Here is a 26,420-nt window from a genome sequence, read left to right on the forward strand (position 1 = left end):
CTTCTTCACATAACTGGAGCAAGAGTTAAACTTAGATGTAAGTAAAGTTGTTTGCAAGAACACTAAAAAACCTCAGATCTTGTGATTATATTTGTTTTGCAATGCTGTAAAAAACATCCATTAAAGACAGAGCAATTCTAACAGACGTCTGTGCCTAGGAGGTAACAATTCTGTTAGGGATAGGGCTGTAGATAACTTTTTTCAGACCTGTGTTGTCCATTTTAATCCTCGTTTGACTTCGTGTTCTGACTCCACAGGGATTTCTGAGAGCAGAGGTAGTTATCCCAGCGTAAGCAGGGGACGCCAGGTCTTTCGCAACATGCAGATGACCGGAGGGGGTCAAAGATAGTGTTCAGCTCATTATCATGTGAAATTCAGCTGGGACTTAAACTTGGGCTGGCAGCCAGTCTCTCAGCTCACCACACCAGCAACCTCTGTGTGGATGTCACTGCTCTGTTTGCCCTGTCTCTTTGAGTGTCTAAGGCGTTCAAAGAGCTGTCTCAGCCTCTCAGGGACATTTTAATGCATTTATCTTCTTCCCTGACAAGCCTGTCTCTGTCTTTCCATGCCTGTGGATTTGTGCTCCCCGCTGAACGGAAGAGCTGGGGATGGCTGTTTAGCATCAGTCCCTCACACGTACACACTGGTGCTTGCACACACTTTTAATTTCTTCATCCCGTACACATAACACAAATAACTACTACTGACTCCAGCAAGGTAGTCCTCGCGTTCTAGAGACTGTAGCTGTAGAGGAGCCAGTGCTCAATGTGTTAATGATATGTGGGAAAATGACCTGATTTTTTTCTTGGAGATTTCTCTGTGTCATGTCTCAAGGGCATGATTTATCTTTGCCGAGATAAGTGTCGTTTATGAGCCAGGCCTTAGTTCAGGGCAGGATATCCGTGGGGCTGCACTGTGTAGCCTTAATGGGATAAGTAAGTGGTGGGTTGTATTCCATCAAAGCCCTGTATTGTTTCTTCCTTGTCTCTCATTAAAATGAATAACTGGAATTTCTCCTTTGCCACTGTTTCACTCTGAGAGGATTTCTCTCTAATAGATGTCAAACTGGCCCATTAAGAAGTGGGTAATGAAACCTAGGTGGCCCAAGTGAGCTATCAGCATGCAGCCCAGCACAGCCTCTCACCGCGTTCAGGCTAAGTGATAAATGCTATTATAACCTCAGCTTGCTACCACCGTCCGGACACATTAGGACTGAGCAAGCATTCTAAAATAAATTAAGATCACAAATAACTGTGTAAAACACAGGAAGCAAGCCTCATAATTCAGGTGGATGGGCTGCAAGATTAACAGCTCAGGGAAAGCTGGATGGCAGCCCTCTCCGGTTCATCGACTCTGACACCTAATAAAATAACAAAGGGAGAGTTTGGGCAGAAGGAGCCAACGCCAGCTATTGTTGACACTGGAGAAATGGGGAATTGGATCATAATTCTTAGACACCCCAGTGCCCCAGAGATGCTCCTTCCTCCCACAAGGTCTGGGACGTACTGCAAAGGTTGGTCTCAGTTGATGAATGGAAGGGGACAAGTTGGGTATGGTTTTGCTTCTCAGATCTGGCTATGGAAGATACTCAGAAAACTACCCATAATAAGAGTATATATCTTTACAGCCTCAGGTATACAGTTTTTTTCTGAGGGCTCCAGACTGCACGGCAGAAGCCATACTGAAGGATCCTGTGGGGAGAATCACAGGGCAGTGAAGCTGGTGGAGCTGACATCAGTTGTGTAAGAAACTGCTACTAAATGAAGCCTGCATTGGAGTTAATTGTCACCCCCATGTTAATGCTGGGAACCAGATGAGTTTTAATGTGCATACAAGAGCACTTCATCAGAGAAAGGCTAAGGCAGATGAACCAGTTGCACAGAGCAAGTGTCAGCTCATTTATAATCCATTTGGAAATCCCTAAATGGCTGCTCATGATAATCTGGGAGTGCTGTCCCACGGGGAGGATCAGTCTGTGTGTGCCCTCGTCTGATGCTTCTCAAACACCTGCTACCAGCCTGGTATCAGAGAGAAGTCCTGGGTAGACCAATCTCTGGTTGAATCCAACACAACAGTTATTTTATTATCATTCTGGCTGTGAGGATGTTTCTGGCCTCGCTACTGTTCATGCAGATTTTGCCTGAGCGTTGGCAACACAGGCAGTAATTCAGAATCAATTCATACAACAATGGAAATAAGAGGTAGTGTTACCAGCGAAGAAACCTTATGGAACCAGCACAATTCTTTCAGAAACTGGCAGTTCTTGTGTTTTTACAGGTTCTGAGGGCATGCTGGTTTGGGCCTTTTTTTTCACTGTCTTCTTTCTCTGTGTGGATTGGCTCAAATGCAGATGGTATCTGGCTCTAGTCACCTGGTAAGAATTTAACAGTGCTGCTGGAAAGCAGTGGAGAGGAATTTTGGTAGAAATCCAGAGTCAGCAAGAATAATGTGATTTTTAGCTCTATTCTTTCTGTATTTTTTTAAATCAAGGAAGAAAAAGACATCAAGGGGTCATCTGATCAATGACCCTGTCCCCCATAATCACAGGCAACAGATGGTGCCTTTCTGCTTAGACAAGGGAAATTTTTCCAGCTAACACAGAAACTTTCAAACATTACAGATCCATAAGCAATTGTGTTGATAAAAGAGAATAAAAACCTAACTCTACAGGCATCAGGGAGAAAGGAGTAAGTGGCAAAGAGCATATGTTGGGACACCATGAGTATGAAGATACAAATAATCTCAATGAACATGCAAGGGGAATCCTCTGTTGAGTGACTTGCCCAGGCAGCTTTGTTCTGGAGATGTGGCTTGAAGCTACCCCAATGCACTAAAGGAGAAAAATTGGCCTACAGTCTAAACCTCCTGACATCTCACCCAGGTAGGTGTCTGCGGCAGGGACTCTTGATGGGAGGATGTACAGAATAGCTCTTTAGTCTTGCTCAGTGTTTCAGCTGCATTCACGGGACAAATGGACCCCAGATCCCTGCTTTGTTCCTTTAATGCCTGAAATAGAAATCTTGTTTAATGTTTATTTAGAAAAAGCACTGTGTTTTTATCCCTGAGCCTACAGGAAACAGGTTGGTTCACGTAGTTTATTCTTCCCGCCTGTGGAATCTGCTTGGGGATCTTGTCCTGTCTAATTTCAGACTTGCTGCTCAAATATCATGTGTGAAAGCTCTGTCCTTCCTCTAACAAGATTGTGAACTTTTCTTTTGCTATGTCTTCCTGTCTTCAACCAAACAGTCTCATCGGAGAAAAATGGGGAAGAAGAGTAGATAAATGAAGCTCTACTTCGTTAGTTGGTCTCTGCTAAATATCCTTGGTTTTCATCTTGCAGATCATCAAGCTTGAAAAAAATGGGAATGGGTACCACTACATTCTGGCAAATTTGGTGAGTTGCCCTCCTTGGCATTTTTTTTTTAGTACCTCATAGTTTGTGAAGCACTATACTTAACAGTTACTGAGCTGGAAGTCTTTTTTCTAATCTACCTTTTGAGTAGAAAAAAATACCAAAGTCCTTTGCGGTGTTCTCCTTGTGGTGTTTTCTGTCTTGAGCCAGCAATATTATCTCCAGGGTATCTCCAAGGTTGCTGGATTTTTTTTTCGTCCAGATTCAATCTGCATCTTTTCAAAGCCAGTTAAGCCAACTGTCAATTAATGCTTGTTGTGATAATGATTTTTTTTGCATGCCATGGGCACCTGGGGCCCTGGTATTGCCCTCCCAGCTTGTTTCAGTCAGGCCACCAAGAACTTATTGGCTGCTGGTAACAACTTGCATTTTCTAACTAGTTTTAACTCCACTTCAGTGTGTGTCCCCAAGTGAAGTGTTTCACAGCCATCCTGAGAGCCCCACTAAGGGCAGACTTGTTAATGACGATGCACCAAGGTCCCTGACCTTCAAGTAAAAATAAAATAAGTACCTATCTTGCAGCTTGGTGCTAAATCAAATCTGACTGTCATGGCTCTAAGGAATGAACTGGATTTAAAGATTTGTTTAAGGAAAGGATTCTCCCTTTAATGCAGGGAAGCGCTGCCTGAGGACAGAGCTGTGCTGAGCAGCAGCAGGGCCATCTTTCTGGAGCAATATGCTGTCCTCTCCTAGGAGGCTGGAGAATTTCTCTGCCTAGGGAGGTTTGGGAAGAGGTAAGAGAGGGGAATAGCCTCAATCCCTAGGGCAGCTGGAGGTTTTCCACAGCAGAGGTCCTACCCTCTCCTGCCCAGATGTGTCCGTCCATCCAGGGCGATGCACAGCAGAGGACGGGCTGGCGTCAGCAGCCTGAGGCTGAGGCTGCTCCTCCCAGGACCCGCTGTGTCCGTGCAGGGTCTGGAGCCGTTCTTCCCTCCCGCAGCTGCATCTGCGAGGCAGCATGTCAGGCCTGGGGTAATTAAACTTTAAACTACCAATTAGTCAAGCAGTTGCTGCCGTTCTCCTTCTCTCAGTCCCAAGATAACTCTGTAATTTACAAGACAAAAATGGCCACCTAATTACCCCAGGATGCCCTGATACTGACCCTGCACTTCTACGCTGGGTGCCTACCATGTAATTACAAAGTTAAAAATGTTACATTGTGCAGGGGGAGACATGCAAACTGTAGAGCAGCCAATAACTTCAGTTCTTAATTTTTAAAAAATTATTATTTGCTGTAACCCAGGTCTCGGCCCTCAGATGTTTATGAAAGTCCCTTCATTAAAGTTAAGCAGAGAAGCTATCTGGAGTAGCTGGAGTGTGCGTGTCTGTGCACTTTTATGTATACCCATGTGGAAAGCTAAATGAGAATGCTATCACTTCTTCTCCCTGCTCGGTTTCATAAGGATAAATACATTACAGGCATGAGGTGGTCTAGGTGTTGGAGTTACGAAGGACATTTCCCTCTGTCATATGATACCACTCTCTCCCACCTTCAGGCTGAGAAAGCATACTTTTCCCATCTTTAATTTGTTTTCTTCGCCTTTGCACAAATGCTGAGAGGACAGAGCTGGCTGGAAGAGGCTGCATACTCAGCCAACATGGATTATAAATAATTAACTCAGAGCAAAAAGCTTTTCATTTCCCCAACCCCTCTGCAGGGAGATTCTTCCTCCCAGGCGCAGCTGAGAGGGGGCTCCTTTGGGTCCCCGGGACCCACAAGGTCTGATGGGACCACCAGAAACCACTGTTACTAGCTGTGCTTTTCAAGCAGCTTTGATCTGGGAGGAGAAGAAGAGTGAAAGGAATTCAAGCCCTTTCCTTTGGTCTTTCCTGCTCCTTAAAATCCAGCATTGCAAAACAGTCAAGCTCCAGAGACAAGAATATTAAAAAAAAAAAAAAAGAGGAGGGGATAATCAGACAACACGGGGAAAGTATTTTAAAAAAAAGGACTAACGCTCCTGAAGGTTAAGAAGGCCCTTTCCAGGGCAGAACAAGCTTTGTGGTTCTGCCATGCACAAGGGCAGGTTCAGGCAGCAGGAGCCAAATCCGTTTCTGTGATGTGCTGCACCCACACGACAGCTACTTGCTGATCGGTTCTGTAAGGAGAATGGCAAAAAGGCCGTGAAGATCCCATGTTCCTGAGACCATTATTACAGTGAGGAAGGATGACAAGCCTCCCTCTGCTGGGATGACCAGGGATGTTATAAGGGATTGGTAGAATGTGGGAAGTTGGCATCTGCCAGGGTTAAACCATAGTGTGGATGCTCTGATCCAAGAGATCAGTAGGTTTCACCCTCTCCTAAGGACATCTCATTGCTGGATTAGAGCCTTCAGAGGGTGTAACATGCTATAATTTATTCCCACTGACTCATACACATAGTAGATAGACCTTAAACACCCCACATTTTCCCCTGTAGACAAGTCCTAAGATGACAGGGCGTGCATTGCCTACACACACACACGTACCCTCATGTGCACACCCGCATGCCTAGAAAACAGCCCGATTTTGTGGAAGTGGCTCATTCTGGAGTACTGGGTCATAAGAGAATAAATTAAGAACTAAAAACTGCAAGTGCCTGAACATTTCCAAATGAGTTATTTTTTGTCCCCTGTGCTGACTGATGCAGTCCTGATTTTAGGACTCTCATCCTATACAAAGATAAGGCTCCCAGCCCTGGCTGGGACAGGCTCTACCCTTGTACAAGTCAACTGAGCCCTCAGCTGGTTCGTAGCCACCAAGTTACCTGCACTAGCTGGAGCAAGGGGATGAATTTTCAATACCTGCCTTTTGCAGCGCTGCCTAACCTTGGGCCCTTTTCCATGGGGAAACAATTATGGAAATGACACACTGGAAGCAAATGTTGGGAAATATTTATGGATAACCCCACTGAAATTCTTATTTTTGGCTATATGCTTGTTCAGAGCTGTATTCAGCCAAAAAAACACGCAGCAGCACACTACTGCCCAGTTACAGCAGCTCCAAACTGGGGTTACATCAGGAATGCAAAGCAAGTGAGTTTGCAAGGCAATGCACAGGCTGAATAAGACCTACAAAAATCATCCATTTTGAACACGGAGGAAATCCCTGTCTGGTCACAGACAATTCCTGAACAAAGAGGAACTGGCTTGCATTAATCACCGCTTGTTTGCCCAGCGGTTGCTGTCGGGTGAGCTGTAGTAAAGCACCAAGCAGAATTTGACAAGTAGCAGCAAATGAAAGCTAGTATTTCCTAGCAGGAACAGCTTTCTTTTTCAGTGAAATTGCTGTTGCCAAGGTAAGACAATAATATTTCTGCGTCCACAAACAAAATTAAACGGTTCTGCACCTTGGGCCGTGGGCAAACATCCTTCTCCAAATCTGCTATGCCTGTTAAAGACACAACCTGTCTTGTCTGCTCAGCCCTGCCCATCCCACAAAGGTCTGTCCCCAACATCACTGCCAGGGGAAGAGTTCATGTGAGCATCCCTGCCTCTCCTTGAGGCAAATTTGGCACTGTCTATGGCTTTTGCAAACTCATGAAAACCTGATCCTCGACTGGTACCCCCTAGAGTTATCCCAATTAGCTTCTACCAGCTGCCGGCCTGGATATTTTTCAGGTATAAGAGCACTGGGGGGTTGCAATCCTATCTCTCTCTCCCTCTCATTCTCTCTCTGTATCTCTATTTTTCTTTGTGGAACTCAAAGAGGTTTGGCAACTTTAAGAAGTGTTTGTTTTTGTGAGTCTTATTTTTCTAAGCTTTGTTCTCAGCCTTTGAGACCATCAGTCTAGCAACCACAAAGGAAAAAAATACAGTCAATACTGTCAGAAGAGCAACCTTAGTAACTTCTGGGATTCCTTTCTTTTGATGGTACAGACTTTTTCCCCATAACCTTGGCTTCATGTATCTGTTTGTCCTGCGCCAGGGATGTAGGCTGACTACTGTCAGTAGTGGGAGAACACCAGCTCTCTTGGGGAGAGGAAGATCTTTGTTTTAAAATAAGTGATGTTCGTGTGACCTGCCTTTAAAAGAAAAGTATGAAGGACAGCTGCCACATACAGTGTTTTAGCCTTTTTTTCTTTCCTGGTGCATTAGTCCAAGTCGTTCTTTTAGCAAATGCTCTCGTTTGAAGTTGAATAGATAAGTGTATGAGATTGCTGATGCTAGGGGTAGCAGGGAAGAGTAAAGATAAAAACAGAGTTGATTAGCAGAGGTAAGCATTTTTCCTGTGCCATTTAATATCAGCATGTGTCAGTGCTGAGTTAGACCATGGACAGAGTTTCAATTTGCAAGCAGTTGTGGTGGCTTTGGAAGTTACCAACACAGCAGCTTTGCCAGCAGAGTGGCTTGTGCAGGAGTCAGGCAAAATCTACTGGTTTGATTCAGTTCACCTGTAGTTTAAGTGGGCCTCTGACTTTTTTCCCCACAAAAATGGAAGGGAGAACTTCTGCACTACCAGGGCTGAGACACAGTGACCTGAGACCAACCAGTTGGGGCAGATAGCAAAGACGGATACCCTCTGAAATTGGCTGTCAAAAAGGACGTCCACATCCCTGGGGAGCAAAGTTCTCCCAGCACAGGCAGAGACCAGCTCTCCTAAAGCGATGCAGCACGTGTACATCCTGCAGCATGTTCTGTGGCCACATGGGAAGGGTCTGCTGTGTCCGTGCTGGGTACGAGCCTAGTGCAAGAAGTTGTACCTGCCACAGCACAAGTGTGGCGTGTGGCACTGGCCGTCTGTCGATGGCTCCGCTGCCTGCACCGAGCCCCTGACTCAGCTTGCCCGGAGCTAAAATGTTGCGGTTCTCAGTCTCCCATCAGTTTGAAAGCTGCCATGTTTATTTTAATCACCCTCAGTTCTTAACGCTGTCTCTTGCCCCCTAAAGTATTGCTGACTGAGGTTTGCAATACTCAGGTTTGCATCACTAGCTGATTGGAAACTGTTTTGTGGGAGTTTCCAAAAGGATGTGTACAGCATCGGCTTCTTGTCCTGGTAAGATCTCAAGATGCCTGGTCTTGCAAAAATTATATTCTTGTGTTGGAAAGAGACATTCTAAGTTATTTTTAGGTTCCTAAAAGTATGCCAGTTAGGCCTTTCTTCTTTCTGAGAGGTTGCTGCAGGTAGACTCATGAGAAAACTTGGTTTTCCAGGCAGAGGAAGACAATATAACATAACAGTGAAATTTCTGAGGTCTGCATTTCACTTCCAAACAGCTTTTGTGTCCTGATTCAAAGATCATCAAGCAGAAGAAACCCTTATAACATTATCTCATCTGAATTACTAATAGTAAAAGACACAGCAGTGTCTGAATTAATTTTTGCTTGAATTACAGTGTCTCACGTAAAAGAAAATAATCTGGTTTTGGTACAAAAATTGCCCACACGGGAGAATATGAACTGCAACCTTGGCAGGATTTTTGCAGTAGCTAATGAGAGCTCAAAAGCATGAGTGACTTACTGTGGCTTAAAAAAAATCACTGAGCATCAGGTGAGTAACTGACAGATTATATTACAGCTGTTGGAAGGAAAAATGTGTTTGCTTAAATCTCAGCAAAAGGGTGTTAAACTAACAGGTTTCCTCAGCCATTTGCAGTCTCCTAATCCATTACCCCGGCTCAACATGGCAAAGGGTGATGTCTTCCTCACGGTGACTTCATTGGTGCTTTTTTCTAGTCGAAACTTGCCTAGCTTCAGCTTCCTCCATCAGATTTATGCTTCTGTTTGCTACGCCAAATATTCTGTTACTGACGTTTTGGTCCTTGTAAACTGTGATCAGGTCATCCCTTAATCATATCTTTGATTGAAGTCCTGGCATCTGTCACTACATGGAATGTTTCCCAAACCTTTAAATCAGTTTCTCCTCTGAAAGCTCTCTAAACCACAAACATCCACCTAGAGCATCTGTCCCTCTGCCCAGACCGAGCTTTCCAACAAGATGTGTATGATCATTTATATCCAGAATGCACTGCAGCAGTAGGATAGGGCTGATGCAAATAGTATCACAAATAAAATCTTATGCCTGTAGAGCTGTACCAAAAAAGAGTTACTGGTCATCTCCAGCCTGATGTCCTTGAAGTCTGGATCCTCACCTGACTTGGTTTGCTTTGCATCAATAGACCAGGACAAAACAGACTCATCAAACTGCGACATTGGGACCCTGTCTGAAAGTGTCCCCTCTTGACATCTTTCTTTTCCTTTTCTTCTTCGCTTACTTCTGTGTTACAGTGAGGACTCACATGTTTTGCTGCCACAATGAGATTTGACATATTAATAATTCTGCAGAAGAGAAGAAGGCCTCTCCTGTTGGAAGGCATGCTGGAATGAGACTTGAGCAGATGGGCTCTTTTTTGATGTACCCTCCTTATTAATACAAAGTGATGGGAGTGAGGAATGATGTTTCACTGGAGAAGTCAAGCTTGAAGATAATTTGGTATATTAGGGATGCTCCGTCTGGAAACACTCGACTTCTTGGTCCCTGCAGAAAGACACCGGCATACCTTGAAATGACAGGAGCCACTTTGCATTCACTCAGCTGATCTACAGCCATTCAGAAGCAATTGTTTTGCTTTGCAAAGTTTCTTAAAATCATAAAGTCTGCTAGCAGGAAGCAGTCTGGCATTGCAAGCCATACATGGATAGCATCTAAAGAGAGCTGGACCAGTTTCCCGATCGTGCCACAAGTTTCTGTGGCACCCACCCAAGCTCAGGGTGAATTGCTTAAATGCTTTTTGCTTAAAAAAGAATATTTTGGTGTGCAACTCTTAAAAAAAAAAAAAAGAAAAAAATAGACTCCAGTCTCTTCATCCCAGGCAGAAAGGGACTAAAAAACCTAACACTCATTCTTGGGGTGAGGGGACTGTGTTAGGTTCAGCCAACAAGCCTTCTCCAGCCAATTCAAGAGAAAGGGGCATTTTCCATCTCCTTATTCAGAGATGAGCTTTGCCAGTCTCAGGGGGAGATCTGGAGGGCTCAGAAGATGCAGAGGGAGGAGAGAAAGCAACAGTGTTTCTCCAAAATGTGGCAGTCTTCAAGGAGACTCTCTAATGTCCTTTCTCTCATGAAAAACCAAGACAGAGCAAAGGCACAGAGATTTTAAGCTGTGCTGCAGCTGAGCTGCGAGGAGTTTTATGAGGCGATCAGCTGCAGCCTGCCCAGAGCACAGCCCTTGCTGCCTGTTACCGCAGCTTCAAAGGCACGATTATACTGCAGGAGACACCCTGCAGGGAAAGCGCCAGCAATTAATATCAATTTAGTGAAATACAGAGAGAATTTGAAGGCGTGGGGCAGTGGCCGGCTGCCTGTGAATGTCTGGGTACGGCGGGGAGGCTGCTGCTGTCTGCAGCATTCCCACAGGCTGGGATGATGTCGCAGAAGGAGCAATGCCGTCCGGTGTCATCAGCGTGGGGAGAAGAGGCAGAGGTTTAGGATGGTATGGCAGTGAAATAGGAGGGTGAAAGGAGACATGTGGGGAACTAAGTGGTGCTGGCAGATTTGAGGAGGGTCATGCATGAAGGAATGAGGCTTTCCCTACACCGTCTGACAGCCGTCCGCACTGCCCACTCAATGTCTTGGCTGCTCATGGTGTTCAGGGTATAAATAAGGAGCTGGCTCATTTCTGGGGGACTTTCTTTTCAAGGCAGATCCTTCGTGGACCAGTTAATCACGATGGATTCATGAGGCCCATTTCAAGTCATCAGTCTTCCTGCATTATGCATTTGCTTTGATGATTGAGCCCACAAGCAGTGGAGAGGAATATAAATGTGTGACTTGCTGACACCTCTCCCAGCAACCAAGGCAGCAAATGGGACGGTAAAACAACCTTTGGCTGAAAAATGTTTTCAGTTTAAGAACAGCATAAAGAACAGATGCAGCAAAGAAAACACAATGAGGAAAAAACCCTTCCCAGTACTGTTCTGTTTTCTATTTGAAGGCATGAAGGTCTGTAACAGCTGCCCATATTATTTACTAGCAGCAGGACTTCTGCATGTAATCACTTTGTGAGGTTCATTAATGCAGAGAGAACAGTCCATGGTATGGGCTAAAGAGCAAGTTTCCTCCTTTGAACTGAGCCTGGCTGTTGCTCGAACTGTGTGTTGCAGATGCTGTGAGTCAGAGCAGGCGTGGAGGAGGGAGGCTGTCTCAGCCCATCAGCGTGGACGGGTCTGGATTTTTGTGGTTTATTGTCAGCCTGCTAACTCGATGGCATTCAGAGAAAGCCAGGCATTTTCTAGGCATACACAAGGCAGGAGGCTGAATTCTCTGGTTTGCTGAGAAGATTTTGCGAAGTGAATTTAAATCAAAGGGACAGCTAATCCTGCCAAGAGGGTAGGGGGTGGGCTGGCTGATGTGGTGTCCCTTCCAGCCTGGTTTTGATGGCTCCTGGAGAGAACTGCGCCTGCAGAAGTATTGTCTCTCCCTGGAGCACCTAAGTCCTGGGCACTGACCCTATCTGGGGCCCTGGGGAGCTCCGTGTTGCCTCTGGGTCCTGCTGTGCCTGCTTTGCCAGGGGTGCTGGCACAGCACCTGGGCTGGAACGTGAGTTCCTGTATTCCTCCTCTTCCTTCCCGGGGGACTGGCCAGTGCTGTGTTGGGAGGTGAGGCCAGATACCTGCATGTCCAACAGATACGTCCCAAACGGTTGAGGTTTAAAGAGCCTGAAGAAAGTCACGTACCACCAACTTCCAGGGGTTCAGCTCGTTTCCCTGAACAGCCCACTGTGCTCCAGACGTGGCTGCAAAGCAAACATTTTCCAATATTCATTGGCAAATTTTTGAAAGGGTTTCAAAACCATTTGACCATTCCATGGGATCACAGAGGTCCCATGGAGTATGTCGTTCCAGCACTGGTCACTACTTGCTGTACTTGATTGGATGGCAAAGGGAAGCATTTCTGTGCTGGTTCTTTCCCAAACTGGTTGACACTAAACATATTGTTGCAAAAGTCTGTCTGCTGCCCCTCAGTAGCAGGTTGCAGTCTTTCATTAGTCATTTTTTAAAAATCTATTTTCTGTTTTCCAAATATGGCCAACTGAAAATGAAATAAAAGGTCCCTTTTTTGCAACAGATGCCTATAGTTAGTACAAGGTGACAGATGATCAATGACTTCTTACTTGCAAATATTGTAATTCTCCTGTTCTTCTGTTTCCTACAAGCACTGACTGATGTGCCAGAAAGACAGATAAGCATATTTAATTCCTGATGCCACTTTGTCAATAGAAGCATTTTCAAGAGACAGTCTGCATAACATTTGATATATTCTTGTTTATATGTTAGCCAGCAAGAATTCACCTTCTCTGGGAATTATTTTCTACAACATCTGACCTCTGGTATTCCCAGTTTATTGGCTGTCATGTCACCCAGACTTGCTCTGAGCAGATTTCAGTGGTGCAGTGATTAAAATGCCTTTGTAATTAGGACCATTCCTATACTGACCTTGTACTGGGGCATGTGGAGGAGGGATAACAGGTGAAAACAGTTATTTCAGTGGTTGATAAATGCCAAAATGCAGGGACATAGTCAAGGTTAATGATGTCCTCTATGGTCCCAACTGCCTTAAACAGCTGGAAAATCTTCAGAGATCTCCACACTTTTTAAGGAACCTGAATTGTGTCAAAAATCAGTGGGGAAAAATTAGTACAATCTTCAGGAAGAAATAATTCCTTTTGTCTATGCAGATTATTTTAAAGTTTTATATAAGATGAATCCCAATGAATATTGTTGAATAATTCCTTCAGTTTCAGAACGGTTTGGGGAAAACAGTGAAAGTGTTTTTAACTGCTGCTGTCTTGTCACTGGTGTCATAACCTTTTTTTGACTTTTCCTAATTAAATCTGTTTATTGAGGGGACTAAAGACATCAGACATCTTACTCATACTCTGTTGTGAACTTGGACTTTTCTTCATGCCTTTGTAGGCCTTCCAAGGAGGAGCTGGTGGCACAAACTTCAAGTTGCTGTGTGGTAGTTTCTTTTGACAGATCTTTTTTCCCTGAGTACCTCCCAGGAGCAAAATGTCAGTGTAATTTGGTCCTAGCCATGAATAACCAGTTGGCAACCTGTGAGGTCCCTCTTACTGAACCTTAGGAGCTCTCTGTGTCAAAAAACACTTGGCCTGAAATGCATTAAGATGTCAAGGACAATTATCCTGCTGCGTTTCCTATTCATTAATCACAGCTCTGGCTTTCTGAAACCCCTATGCTAGCAATTACAAACAAGATTGATGTGGGTTTAACCAGCATTCTGAGGAATACATACACACAAAATATCACTTTTTTTTAAAGCTAAATAGCTGCACTTTGAGGCAAAACAAATCATCTATTTAGAGCATCCCTACACCTATATGCAATCCTCAGCCTTCTAAGTGGATGCCAAATTGCTTACAAAAAGCTGGAAGAAAAAGTGTGAAAGTCTTTAAAGACATTTTTTAATCACTTATGACTCCGTCAGTCTGACATTGATGTCAGAGGGCAATTTAGTCTTTTCCTTGCAAGCTGTCTGTTCCCAAAACAGGTTTCCATCCAATGGCTTGATCCGGACCTTGGAAGTTAATAAGCTAATTAGCTCCCCTAGCCTATGCACAGATAGCACCATTTATGGGAACCTGACCAGTGTCTCGTAGGAATAATGTGACTTGGCTTTTTTCACTCATACCATCATCATATGTTTGAGAGCAAGCAGGGGAGAGAAACCCAGTGGTAGGCTGAGAAGGTGTCTGCAGAGAATGTGCACCAGCAGCACGTGGTGGAGGGCAGAGGGAAAGGACAGAGCTCAAACAAGCTCTTCTGTTGCTCAAGTGATTGCATTGTGCGTAGTCCCCTTGTTCATTTTCCCTCATGTGTTATGGTTGCTAATGGTACTAGGGAAAATAATTGACTGCATCTCTTGTGCTTGTATTCTAAAAGAAAAAGCACCAGCCTTCAGCCTGTCCCACACACAGCAGCCCAAGCAGGAGGGCAGAGTCTCTGTTCAAGCACCTGCTTTGGGCAAGGAAGCACAGCAAACAGTTTTGGATAACAGCAGTGCTGAAGAGACAGAGTCAAAACTGGGATACCAAAAAATGACCTCTTCTCCATATTGCTTGCAGTGTGTCTCTAATTATTTTTTGCCTCTGACTCAACAGGAGTGACTAGTTCTACAATGCCACCCTGATACACATGTGTATTTGTGCATTTGTGTTCATCACATGCAGTGGGCAAGAGGTAGGGAAGAACAATAAAGAAATGAAAGAAATGTATTTCATTAGTAATCTGAAGTCCAAAAAAGTACACTTTTTTCTCCCAAATTAGTAAATCCTATAACCTGTCTTTTCTAACAGACGCAGGCTCTTTCGGCAGGCTGACTGACCACTTACTTCTTGATCTGCTGGAAGTTCATTGTTCAAGATTTGTCTTTCCCTACAAATCATGACTTGAAAAGAAGTAGCCTCTGCATTGGTGACTAAAAGTTGCTGCATAGAAGTTAGAGCTGGGTGAATAATTCTGTATAAAAGTTAGAGCTGGGTGAATAATTCTTTCTAATACATTTTGTTAATGTTGTTATTTACATCCAAGCATTATTTGGGATATATTTTTCCATTATTCTGTTAGCTTTCTTGCAAATAAACTGTTATTAATATGACTGTTTGTCTCCCTGGGTGGAAACTGCAGGATATGTCCAGCTCAGAGCCTGTGAGAAAGGCAAGTTTGCTGTGCGGTCAGTGAAGCAGTGCCTCTCTTGAATTGGACCTTACCTTGCAGAGGGAAGAGATTTTTCCTAAGCTGGCTGCCATATGCATAGATAGGCAGGATTCCTCTTATCTGCCCAGACGTCTTCCTCTGATGAGCTTCTCCTGCTTCTCTCCTGTACCAGGGATTCATGGATATTGACCTGACCAAATTCAAGGAGAGCGGAGCCAATGTAACCGGCTTCCAGTTGGTTAATTACACAGATGCTGTTCCCGCCAGGATCATGCAGCAGTGGAGGAATAATGATGCCAGGGAGCATCCTCGTGTAGACTGGAAGAGGCCAAAGGCAAGTGGTATTAAAAACCCATTTAATGTAAGGTCCATCTGGCTCAGTGCAAGTTATGCTCACCTCTTTGTGATCACACAGAGCTCTCTAATCTCGCTCTGAAAACCTGTCACTTAGTATAATTATGAACATTATCTGTTCCAGGTGTCTCAACATTGTCTAAATTTTACTAGGCAGTAGTTGCTTCCTGCTAAGAAATACACAAGTTAATGTATTCACTCAGTCTCCCAGTTTTTACCCTCCTCAAAGTTAGGGATTAAACATCTCATAATGTTCAGTATATAAAAAAGAAAAAGCCTCATTAACTCCTTAACCTTTGACTTGTTTACTACATATCCAGTGATAATAAAGTCTTTCCAGATGTTCTTTCTCAGCATTTCAAATCAGTGTGTACAACAGAGGGGAAATATATTTTAATTCCTAACACAGTCAGAAGACTCTGAAGCTGTCAAGGGGCGGGCAGAGGTGGGAGGTTGGTTTTTTTCTATCTGACATTTGAAAACAAATACACTTGTGACAAACACTCAGCAATAGAAATGTCAACTTTGGAAGTATTAGTTTAAGAAAGTTGCAAACAAATAAATCAGTAGATGATCATAGGAAAAGGAATTAACTCTAATGGTTACTGTTCGTGCCAAGAGTTTTATACTGGTTTCTGTACAAGTTTCTGCTTGAATAAACTCATCTTTTGCAGAACTTTTGCACATTGGGGTAGAGTTTTCTGCTCTCCACCTGTGACCAGAAACAGTCACTTGTTGCTTGATTTCGCATATCTCATATTTACACTGTGTAATGTACTCCTTAAAAGTTCAGGTCAATGATTCTTATTAAACACAAAGACTTGGGTAACAGGTGAACAGCTTTTAAGGCTGAGTCCTCTTCAGGGAGTGCAATCTGAATCCGCATCAGGAGCTTCCCCTTCACTCTCACATCCTCTGGGACAGAAGGCACGAACTTTCACGAGTCAACAGGACAGTAGTGATTACAGGTAGCAAGAGGCTGTTGAACTTCATAGATGGAAGGATGAGAACAGGACAAATCATCTGAAAAGCTGCCGTGGTGTCAACTAGTGCAGCACGCCCGGGGTCAGCTCACCCTAACAGGCAATGTACAACTCCTCTTCTTTTTCTAGTACACATCAGCCCTAACGTATGACGGGGTCCGGGTAATGGCCGAGGCATTTCAGAACCTGCGGAGGCAGCGGATTGACATCTCCCGTCGTGGCAACGCTGGGGACTGCCTTGCCAACCCGGCCGTGCCCTGGGGACAAGGCATCGACATCCAGAGAGCACTGCAGCAGGTTTGAAACCCAAACAATGCGTGCACTGCAAGGACAGCTGAACGTAGCCTGTGGGTGGGGGAAGAGGGGCGATTAGCAGCAGAAACGCTCAAACAAATTGCTTGGGATGAGGAACTTATCCTTCCAGATTAGAGCCAGGTGTCCTAAAGAGTTTAGGGGTACATCCAGCAAACTGCTTTTCCTGGTATCATCTGAGGTGTACTTGCCCTCTCTAATTTCTGTTGAAGTTCTGGGATGGAAAAGCCAAAATATTATCCCATAAAATCATGGGTCCCTATTTTTATCTTCCCCTTCCCAAGAGAGAGACCTGCTCAGACCATATTTTTTGCAGATCCTTCGAGACTCTGTGAACTCGGCTTCAGTTTCAGACTGCTAACAAAGCTTGAAACCATGTGAATTTTGCTTTATGTGTTGGCTGTCGTCAAAATGTTCTCAAAGCCCAGATTATAGCCTGTTTCATACTGTAAGGATTCGTAAAAGTCTTAATAACAGCCATTTAGATAGTTTATTCCTTAAATCTGATAATCTTGCTTTTTCATCCTGCATAAAAATTTAGATTTTTGAATAAACACAAATACTACATGAAACTTACAGCGAGAGAGAAAAATAATACACTCTTATCAAAAAATTAGGTAGAACATTTCAAAATTTCATTAAATTTCAAGACTGACATTAATTTCTAGCAGTTTTCTTTTTTCAGACAAAAATAGATGGATTCCTTGCAAATACTGTTAGTTCAGTGTTATCCAAATACAGCTTATCCCATCTTCTTTCCTTAACTGTGAAGAAGGCAAGAAGAACCAAATTAATTTGGTTAATTTGCATCATATGTAAATTTTCCTAAGTATTTTGATTTGGTTTGGTTTTGGCTTACCGGTAAAAAACAATTCCTTTAAAACCAAATCTTGCATCTGATTTGATTTTATTGCTTGGATTCAATTTATTCCGAAGACTGTCATTGACTTTCAGTATGACCTTGGGCAAATCACTGTCACAGCTTCTCCAAACCCTTATAATAAAATCAGCCTCCTTGATGCGTTAGGGAGATTGGTTACCTAATAAACATGAAATACTTGGAAGTCTTCTGATGAGCAATGGGTTCTTGAGCATTTTCCTTTATTGAATTTATGAGAACAGGATATGAAAATTAGATGGCTAGAAAACACAATTTTGTGTGTGTGTTGGAAAATCTCCTGAAGTTTCTTCATCTCTTCATTAAAACAATTTCTAAAGTCTTAATTTTTCAACTGTAGTGATTTTGGGCAAAAATTGGGCAATTGAATGGTGTTTACTCCAGTTGGCGGCCGGTCACAAGTGGTGTCCTGCAGGGCTCTGTGTTGGGGCCAGTTCTGTTTAACATCTTTATCAATGATCTGGATGAAGGGATCGAGTGCACCCTCAGTAAGTTTGCAGATGACACCAAGTTGTGCAGGAGTGTTGATCTGCTTGAGGGTAGGAAGGCTCTACAGAGGGATCTGGACAGGCTGGATCGATGGGCTGAGGCCAATTGTATGAGGTTCAACAAGGCCAAGTGCCAGGTCCTGCACTTGGGCCACAACAACCCCATGCAACGCTACAGGCTTGGGGAAGAGTGGCTGGAAAGCTGCCCAGCAGAGGAGGACCTGGGGGTGTTGGTTGACAGCCAGCTGAATATGAGCCAGCAGTGTGCCCAGGTGTCCAAGAAAGCCAATGGCATCCTGGCTTGTATCAGAAATAGTGTGGCCAGCAGGACTAGGGCAGTGATTGTCCCCCTGTACTTGGCACTGGTGAGGCCGCACCTCGAATCCTGTGTTCAGTTTTGGGCCCCTCACTACAAGAGAGACATTGAGGGGCTGGAGCGTGTCCAGAGAAGGGCAACGAAGCTGGTGAAGGGTCTGGAGCACAAGGCTGATGGGGAGCGGCTGAGGGACCTGGGGTTGTTTAGCCTGGAGAAAAGGAGGCTGAGGGGAGACCTTATTGCTCTCTACAACTACCTGAAGGGAGGTTGTAGAGAGGTGGGGGTTGGTCTCCTCTCCCAAGTAACAAGTCATAGGACAAGAGGAAATGGCCTCAAGTTGCGCCAGGGGAGGTTTAGACTGGATATTAGGAAATTTTACTTCACTGAAAGGGTTATTAAGCATTGGAACAGGCTGCCCAGGGAAGTGGTTGAGTCGCCATCCCTGGAGGTATTTAAAAGATGTTTGGATGAGGTGCTTAGGGACATGGTGTAGTGGTGGGCTTGGCAGTGCTAGGTTAACGGTTGGACTTGATGATCTTAAAGGTCTTTTCCAACCTATATGATTCTGTGATTCTGTGAGTCAAAGAACATGAGCCATTTGCAAAAGTTGTTTCTTTATCATCCAAAAATTATAATTTTCAAAAGATTGGACTAGTTCAGTCATGATGGTCAAAATAAAAGGCTCTGAAAAGTGCAAGGGAAGAAGTCTCCTAGGGAAGTTTTAACTATGAATTTAATAATCATCCAGCATTTGGTATTGTAGCAAGAAAGAGGCAGATGGAAATAGAAGAACTTATGACTAGATTGAAGGTTTGAGTTATCCTTTCTGTAAAGACTCACAATTAGGGCAATTCTTACAGCTATTCACAGTGTGCTTTCTCTTCATCTCTCATTTGCTAATGCCTAACATTTTATAAGCTGTTTAAAAGCAAAAAGTTTCTCTACTTATTTCTACTCAAATGCCTGGAATAAGCTCCCAAATTGCCTTATTTCTGTTTAGTGTAGGAAGGAGTCATGGATGGCAGGAGCAAAGATGAAAAGCAATTTGAAACATTCTGCAATTTTTCAAAAACAGAAATCTAACACATTTCAGCAAAATGTATGCTTTTATTAAAGAGAATTACTTTTTTCCCAGTAAAATGCTCACAAAATATTGCTTTAAACCAATACACTGAGGTTTCAGTTGTACTTTGAAAAGATTATAATAATTTTTGACAGATTTTTTTGTTAACATTATTTGGTTACGACATCTAATAAGCAGGTAGCTAGTTCCTAACTGCTAACTAACCCTGTAAACCAGAAGGCCACAATAGCATCCTTCTCCTCCAGCTCTCCCAGCAAAGAACCACATGCCTGTGTCATACACACATGCACTTAAATGCTTCATGCTTCCAGTTGACTTTACTGGTGCTTAGCACTGTTGAAATTAGTCCTCACTGTATTTTGTAGTGATTCAGGGGGTCTCAGAGGATGGTAAATGATGGAAAAGTTGTGCTGCAGCCTCCAGCACAGATGGGAGAGATTCCTTTTGCTGTTTCAGTGCCACACAGATATCACGGAATTAAGATTTCATTCATTCAGATAGAAGAAACTGGTGCTGTACACCTGCCTTTTAGTTCATATAAAGCTACAAAGCACGAGCAGCTGTAACCTGAGCTTCAGAGTTGGTCAGGACCTGAAAAGAAAACCAAAGGGGCCATCAAAAAAGCAGGCACAGAAGTGCCTAAGACAATGGTGCTTTTCTAGTGCATCTATCTTTTATGGGTGTGTTGTATCTTGTGAGAAGGGAAAAGCATGTTTCTCCAAATGTCACCAGGAATACCTCTTGACTTGAAGGAGCTTCAGAAAATACTGGCAGATGTTCATTTTCATGGCAAACCTTTGCGATAATAGCTGGAAAACAAACACAGTTTAAGCCGATTAGCCACAGATTTCCTATGTAATGATGTACCTCATTTCTTCACCATGATTCTTTATTCTGAGGATCTCAGAGTACTTAAAAAGGCAGCTAAATACCTGTTCCCATTTGGTTTGTGGGAAGACTTCAGTTGCAGGGGCAACAGATTTTTCCAAAGCAAGTGGAAAGGCTGAAAACAAAATTCCCAACCTGGTGGCATGAGTACTTCTCCACGTGGCCTCTGCAGCGACCCAAACTTGCACTCCTTTTCCCATGTTCCTGGTCCCCACTGCCCGATTCCCACACACTGTATGTGACTCCAGTTGGAAGCCCTTTTCCACATCAGGCTGGGCACTTCTGCAACAAGTCAAATGGCCATGCTGAGAGAAGTTCAGGAAGTGGGATGTGATGCCTGAGCAATGCTCTTCAGCTCGGCAGTGTTATCAGCAGAGATTTATGATTCAAAGTTTCCTATGCAAATCTCATTTACAATACTAAATTGTCAGGTTTTATTAGGCTGGTGCAGAGGTAATTAAATTTGCTAGTTAACTGATAGACTCCTCTCTATTGAAAGGCGGCAGCTGGGAGCTGTGGCCACGGTTTCATATTTTCTCCAAGTACAGTTCCTGATTTGGACTGACAAATTCTTTATCAAATCCTGACTCCAGGTCAGATTTAGAAAACATGAGCAAACACAAAACCCAAGGAGTTCAGAGCTGATTAAGCTCACTGTCACATCCCAAGAGGTGATGGGCTCACACACATGATCTAGCTCTCATGTATCGCTACGTTCAGTAATAGACCACTAAGTTTTAAGAGAAAAGGTTTATAAAAGGAAAGGGTAAGTTGAGAGAAAGGCTGTGCACATGGCTGGGCACACAGTAGAGAGTGGACCTAAGGTAAAGCCCGTTGTCAGATAGGTGTCCTGTCTCCCCTGCACGCATCTGGGAGACACAACTGTACTCTCCGTCCTTCCTCCCCTCACCTCTTACTGCTGCTGAATCACCACCGCGTGGGATGCTGACCAATTTGCTCTCCTCATTAATATTTATGTCTTTAAGGTCCGTTTTGAAGGATTGTCCGGCAACGTTCAGTTTAATGAGAAGGGACGGAGGACCAACTACACCCTCCATGTGATTGAGATGAAACATGATGGAATCAGAAAGGTAAAGTAGAAAGTGACCTGAGATCCTGTGTCAGGCACCAGCCCGGTGTTCAAGTTACGGTGTGGCTAGGTCTCAACAGACATTTCTGTTCCTGAACGCTTGCATGTGGAGTCACCACGAGTGTATTCCCAGCTCTCTGCACGAGCAAAGCCAAGGACTAGGGAGAACTCATGATATATTACTAAAAAAATACAACATATGGAAGGGGTTATCAAGAGCAACAAGGGCATCTCAGCTGTGGGGCAGGGATTTCCAGGATCGTAAAAGCTTGGCCCACTCAGTCTTGCTATTGGCAGGGCACATTGGCTCAGGCCCAGCTACATGACTGTCTGTTTATGCTCTCCCGCTTTTCTTTTCCAAGGATGAGCCAAGGCAGAGACAGACGGAACCTGTCTGCCCTAACCAGTGTAGGTGAACCCTTTATGTTGACCTAATTCTGCTTTCCTTGAAGTGACAAGTGCTTTACCACTAACCACGTCCTGATAGCTATACAGACATTTGTGCTGTTCTGGAGTCTTGATCCCTTTCTATATTCCAGGCACTTTGAAAAATCTGGCCTTGTTCAGGGGTACCAAGCCCTTGAAACATTAATCCTTTTGAAAATCTGACTCCATGTGCTTATGTCCCACTTTAGATACTACCTATCTGAAGAACAAACTGTAACTCAGTTATTCCATCGATAAAGGAGAGCTACTAAATATTTTGGAATGGAGCATTCACTGGAATCCCTCTGCACCCCTTCAGTCCCCTGAAAAATAAAATACTTGTTTGAAACTAAGAAAAACTGCAAATAGTGAAAGTTCCACATTTACAGCCCCTGCCACTAATTCATACTCACACCTGAGAGCAGCCAATGTGAGATCAGAGCCCACCAGAGTCAAGCGAAAAAAGGCAGATTTCTCATTGAGAAATAAAAGAAGTGTCATTTTGAAGACATATAAAGTGGTCTTTCTCCTCTATAGTATTCATAACAGGACAAATGCAGTACTATGTCCAGTCTGGGGGTCTGAACTTCAAGAAGTTGGCAATCTGGAGAGAGTCTAGAGGAGAAGAAACAGAATGGCTAAATGTCTTGATTTTACTGTGTATTTACTGACAGAAATGATATTTGTTTGGAAGACATGTACATCACTGCCGCGATGCATATTGTATCTTAGATCCACTAGGTTAGAGGTGCAAAACAAACATACGTGTCTCCATTTATGTTGCCCTAGGGCAGAGCTTTGGAAGCTCTTTCCTCACTCTCCTTTCTTTTTGTCTGTGCAATGAAGAGAGATGAGAAGCCTGCGTAGATTTTTTTCTCCTGAGCTGTTATGATCTCTAATCTGCCATCAGCAGGCTCCTGGTCGTGCCCTGTGTTAATACCCTTTCCCATTTACTGTGATAAGAAATTCCTTTCACATGAGCAGAGCTCAGGCAACTGCATACTTACATGAGGTGATGGAAAACCTCTTATAAAATCAAGCCCTCAAAGTGGATAACCTCAACAATGATCTTCCTAGTGATATTTGGTGGCACTCTGCTCTACCTGCAAGCAGTGATAGATCAGCCCAAATCCCTGATTATTAATAAGCGCAGTTTAACATGAGAGTTCTTCCTATTACAACTGTTGAGTTTATTCATAACCCCAAACTTTTTGACATTGGCCAGGGTTGGTTTTTTTCCTTACTTGATTTTTTGTCCTGTTGTCTCAAGTTGTCCTAAGAGTCAGTCCTATGTTCATGCAGGCTTTCAGCTTCAGGATAGCATTTTATGACCCTGTAGCATCTGGACATGCAGCAGGCATGCTCACCATTAGAAAAATATTCAGAAGTCACACAGGGGAAGTGTGAACTCTTGGAGTAGGGATGGGGCAGGGAATTGCAATAATCCCCCAGTACTGTGTGCCAATTGTTTTTATGTGCATAAGCACTCTGCTACTATAGCGTATCACGCATGTTATTTTCGGCTGGAGGTATGGTGGGATGAGGGAGTTCCTGGTCCCCCTGGCAAAAGACATCAATAATCAGGAGAGAAGATCTCTGGTTGGGTATGAACATACAGAGAGATCTGACCTTGCTTGGATGACCCTGTTACCGTATCTTGGTTAATATTACAAAGAGATATCAAAGAGATATCCTGGTTTTGTATTCGGCAGATTGGTTATTGGAATGAAGATGAGAAGTTGGTTCCAGCAGCCATAGATACTCAAAGTGGCAACGAGTCTACAAGCCTCCAGAATAGGACTTACATAGTCACAACTATCCTAGTAAGTGCTGTGACTTCTATCGCAGCCCTCCCTCTTCCCCATCTCCCTGATGTGCAGACTCCCTCTTCCCCCTCGTGTGCCCTCCTTTGTACTATATCATTTTTATAATAGCAATAACAATAATAATAATAATAATAATAAAAGCACTTACTGTTTCCTGCCGGGTCCATAAAGGTATCTGAAAATTGCCGTGGCTAATTAAATAGGTATTAAAGAGCTCTCATGCTTAAGTGTAGAAAATACAAAAGATTATGACAAGATAGTAGAGCCATCAGCATAGGTAAATTAGGAACATTATACCTGTGCTTTGTATTTAGTCCACAGAATGGGGGCTGTAATTCTGGGAAGGATAAGCTGTATTGTGCAGAGGCTGAATCATAGCTTTAAAAACAAATCTTTACTATAATCATGAAGGAATAATAGGTACCCCATAATGTATGGTATCATGTCATGTCATTGTATACGCTTACCCTGCAGAAACAGATGAAATTTTATGAACTTGTTTGTTGAACGCTTACTGTGAGTCTACGGAGAAGAAACAATACCCAAACTGAGTTAAACATCTTTAGGGCTCTCTCCTGTCCAGCAGATTTGATTCTGCCTGTGCCCATATAGGCAGACATGCCTTTAAAAATTCAGAGCTCAGATGCACTAAATATCCCTTGCAGAACTGCACTGAAAGGTTTGTTACCCAAAACCCCTTAGCTATTCCATTGCCCTCAGGTCCATCACCGCAGAAGCTGCACGCAGATTCTGCATGAATAAATAGAAAATGCCACAATAAAAATCACACTTCATACCTTCTAAAATAAGCCCATTGTGGGTTGACTGTGCCCTTTGGTACAGGAACACAAAGCTAGAGCTTTGTAAGGGGACCAGAACCTGCACACTGGGCTCTAGTCTGAGCCCCTGATGTGCATCTCTAGAAATGTGGAGTGTGGCTCAATATTGGTCTTCTCGGTGCCAGGAAGACCCATATGTGATGCTCAAGAAGAACGCCAACCAGTTTGAAGGCAACGAGAGGTATGAAGGCTACTGCGTGGAGCTTGCTGCTGAGATCGCAAAGCATGTTGGCTACCACTACAGGCTGGAGATTGTCAGAGATGGGAAATACGGAGCCCGGGACCCCGACACCAAAACATGGAATGGCATGGTGGGAGAACTCGTTTATGGGGTGAGTTTCCAACCTTGTCCATTGTCTTTAGCTCTTGGTACTTGAGAACACATTTGAGCCCTAGAGTAAAAAGGAGCCCTGCCTTCTGTCAGCCTGAGCTGTCTTGAGGACTGCAGCTCTGATAATGCAAATAATCAGCCCAAGTAAAACATTTTAATTTAGGGAGGGACAGCACATTTTGTGCCTATGGAAATGTCAAAATGTTTCCTTTCAACAGTTCCAAGATTCTTTTTGTTTCCATTTTCAGAAGAACAAGTATTAAAAGGTTAAACTTTCCCATGGGTAGAATCTCCAAATTTTAGTCTGTTTTATATTTGCATGACAATGGCAGGATGAAAGAAGGATAAGATTTCAAACACTTAGCATATGACTGGTGAACAGTAGGACTAGACCATTTTCTGTCTAGCCACTCATTTCCATCATCTCATATATACACCTACACCCTACACTTCTAAACCTGGTTCACCCTGGTAGTTCACATTCTGTGGTGTTTTAAGTCAGAGGGGTCTAATTTTCCCTTGTAGGGAAAGGGGAAATTAGAGTAAGGAGTATCAGTGCCCAAGTCTCTGTGTCACTGTGTTGGAGTGAGGGATGATCTGTCTCCTGCTGGTAGCTCCACAGTATATGCCCACGGCTATTTCAATCCATTTCCCTTTCCATTTTCAAGATAGATTGTAAAATAACTGGAGAGTGCACATCAGTGTCACTGGAACATTTTTCCTCTTCTCCTGCATCAGTTATGCAATCAAAAAACAGTTCTTGATGGAAGTAAACATCCTGGCATCCTTTTTCAGGCGATTGGCCTTTCCTTGCCTTTTTTGATGTCTGGATGATAAAGCTCTTTTAGTGAAAATCATCTGCATCAGACTGTGACATCAGTGGATAAATCAGACAAGAAGAGCTAGGTGGCTGCAAAAAGAAAACGCTGTGATTTCAAAACAGAACTGGTAATCAGTAGTGATAAAATGGAAATAATCCACTAACATTATGGGCTGCTCCTTTTTAACATTTCTCTTGCAATTGGTTTTGCCCGATTTCTTCTGAGATAACGGGGCTAAGCAGAGATCAAAGGAACATAAGCTGGAGTTAGTAGACATATTTTATCCCCAGAATGCAAATCTCTTTTCTGTCTCTCCTTTTCAGAGGGCGGATGTGGCTGTGGCACCATTAACCATAACTCTGGTTCGAGAAGAAGTTATAGACTTTTCCAAACCGTTCATGAGTTTAGGTATCTCTATAATGATAAAAAAACCTCAGAAGTCCAAACCAGGAGTTTTTTCCTTTCTGGATCCTTTGGCTTACGAGATATGGATGTGCATTGTTTTTGCCTACATTGGAGTGAGCGTTGTCCTCTTCCTGGTGAGTCGCTTCAGCCCTTACGAGTGGCACACTGAGGAATTTGAAGAAGGACGAGACCAGCCGGCCAATGACCAGACGAATGAGTTCGGGATATTCAACAGTCTCTGGTTCTCCCTGGGAGCTTTCATGCAGCAAGGATGTGATATTTCTCCAAGGTAGGTT

The 26,420-nt window shown here is 43.6% G+C and overlaps 1 protein-coding gene across 4 annotated transcripts in view; it reads left to right on the forward strand.

The window, feature by feature from the left end:
- Positions 1-26,420, forward strand: part of GRIA1 (glutamate ionotropic receptor AMPA type subunit 1) — a 131,333-nt gene that overhangs the window by 69,550 nt on the left and 35,363 nt on the right. For 3 of the 4 annotated variants that reach the window (XM_072872127.1, XM_072872128.1, XM_072872130.1), the window contains 7 exons: positions 3,341-3,394; positions 15,236-15,397; positions 16,530-16,697; positions 21,373-21,477; positions 23,615-23,725; positions 24,693-24,899; positions 26,043-26,413. In XM_072872127.1, coding sequence (XP_072728228.1) covers positions 3,341-3,394; positions 15,236-15,397; positions 16,530-16,697; positions 21,373-21,477; positions 23,615-23,725; positions 24,693-24,899; positions 26,043-26,413 — 1,178 coding nt within the window. The remainder of the gene's footprint in view (positions 1-3,340; positions 3,395-15,235; positions 15,398-16,529; positions 16,698-21,372; positions 21,478-23,614; positions 23,726-24,692; positions 24,900-26,042; positions 26,414-26,420) is intronic. The other variant, XM_072872129.1, reaches the window with a different exon arrangement.

This window comes from Ciconia boyciana, chromosome 9 (assembly GCF_034638445.1).
Source record: "Ciconia boyciana chromosome 9, ASM3463844v1, whole genome shotgun sequence".
NCBI classification, from domain to species: Eukaryota; Metazoa; Chordata; class Aves; order Ciconiiformes; family Ciconiidae; genus Ciconia; species Ciconia boyciana.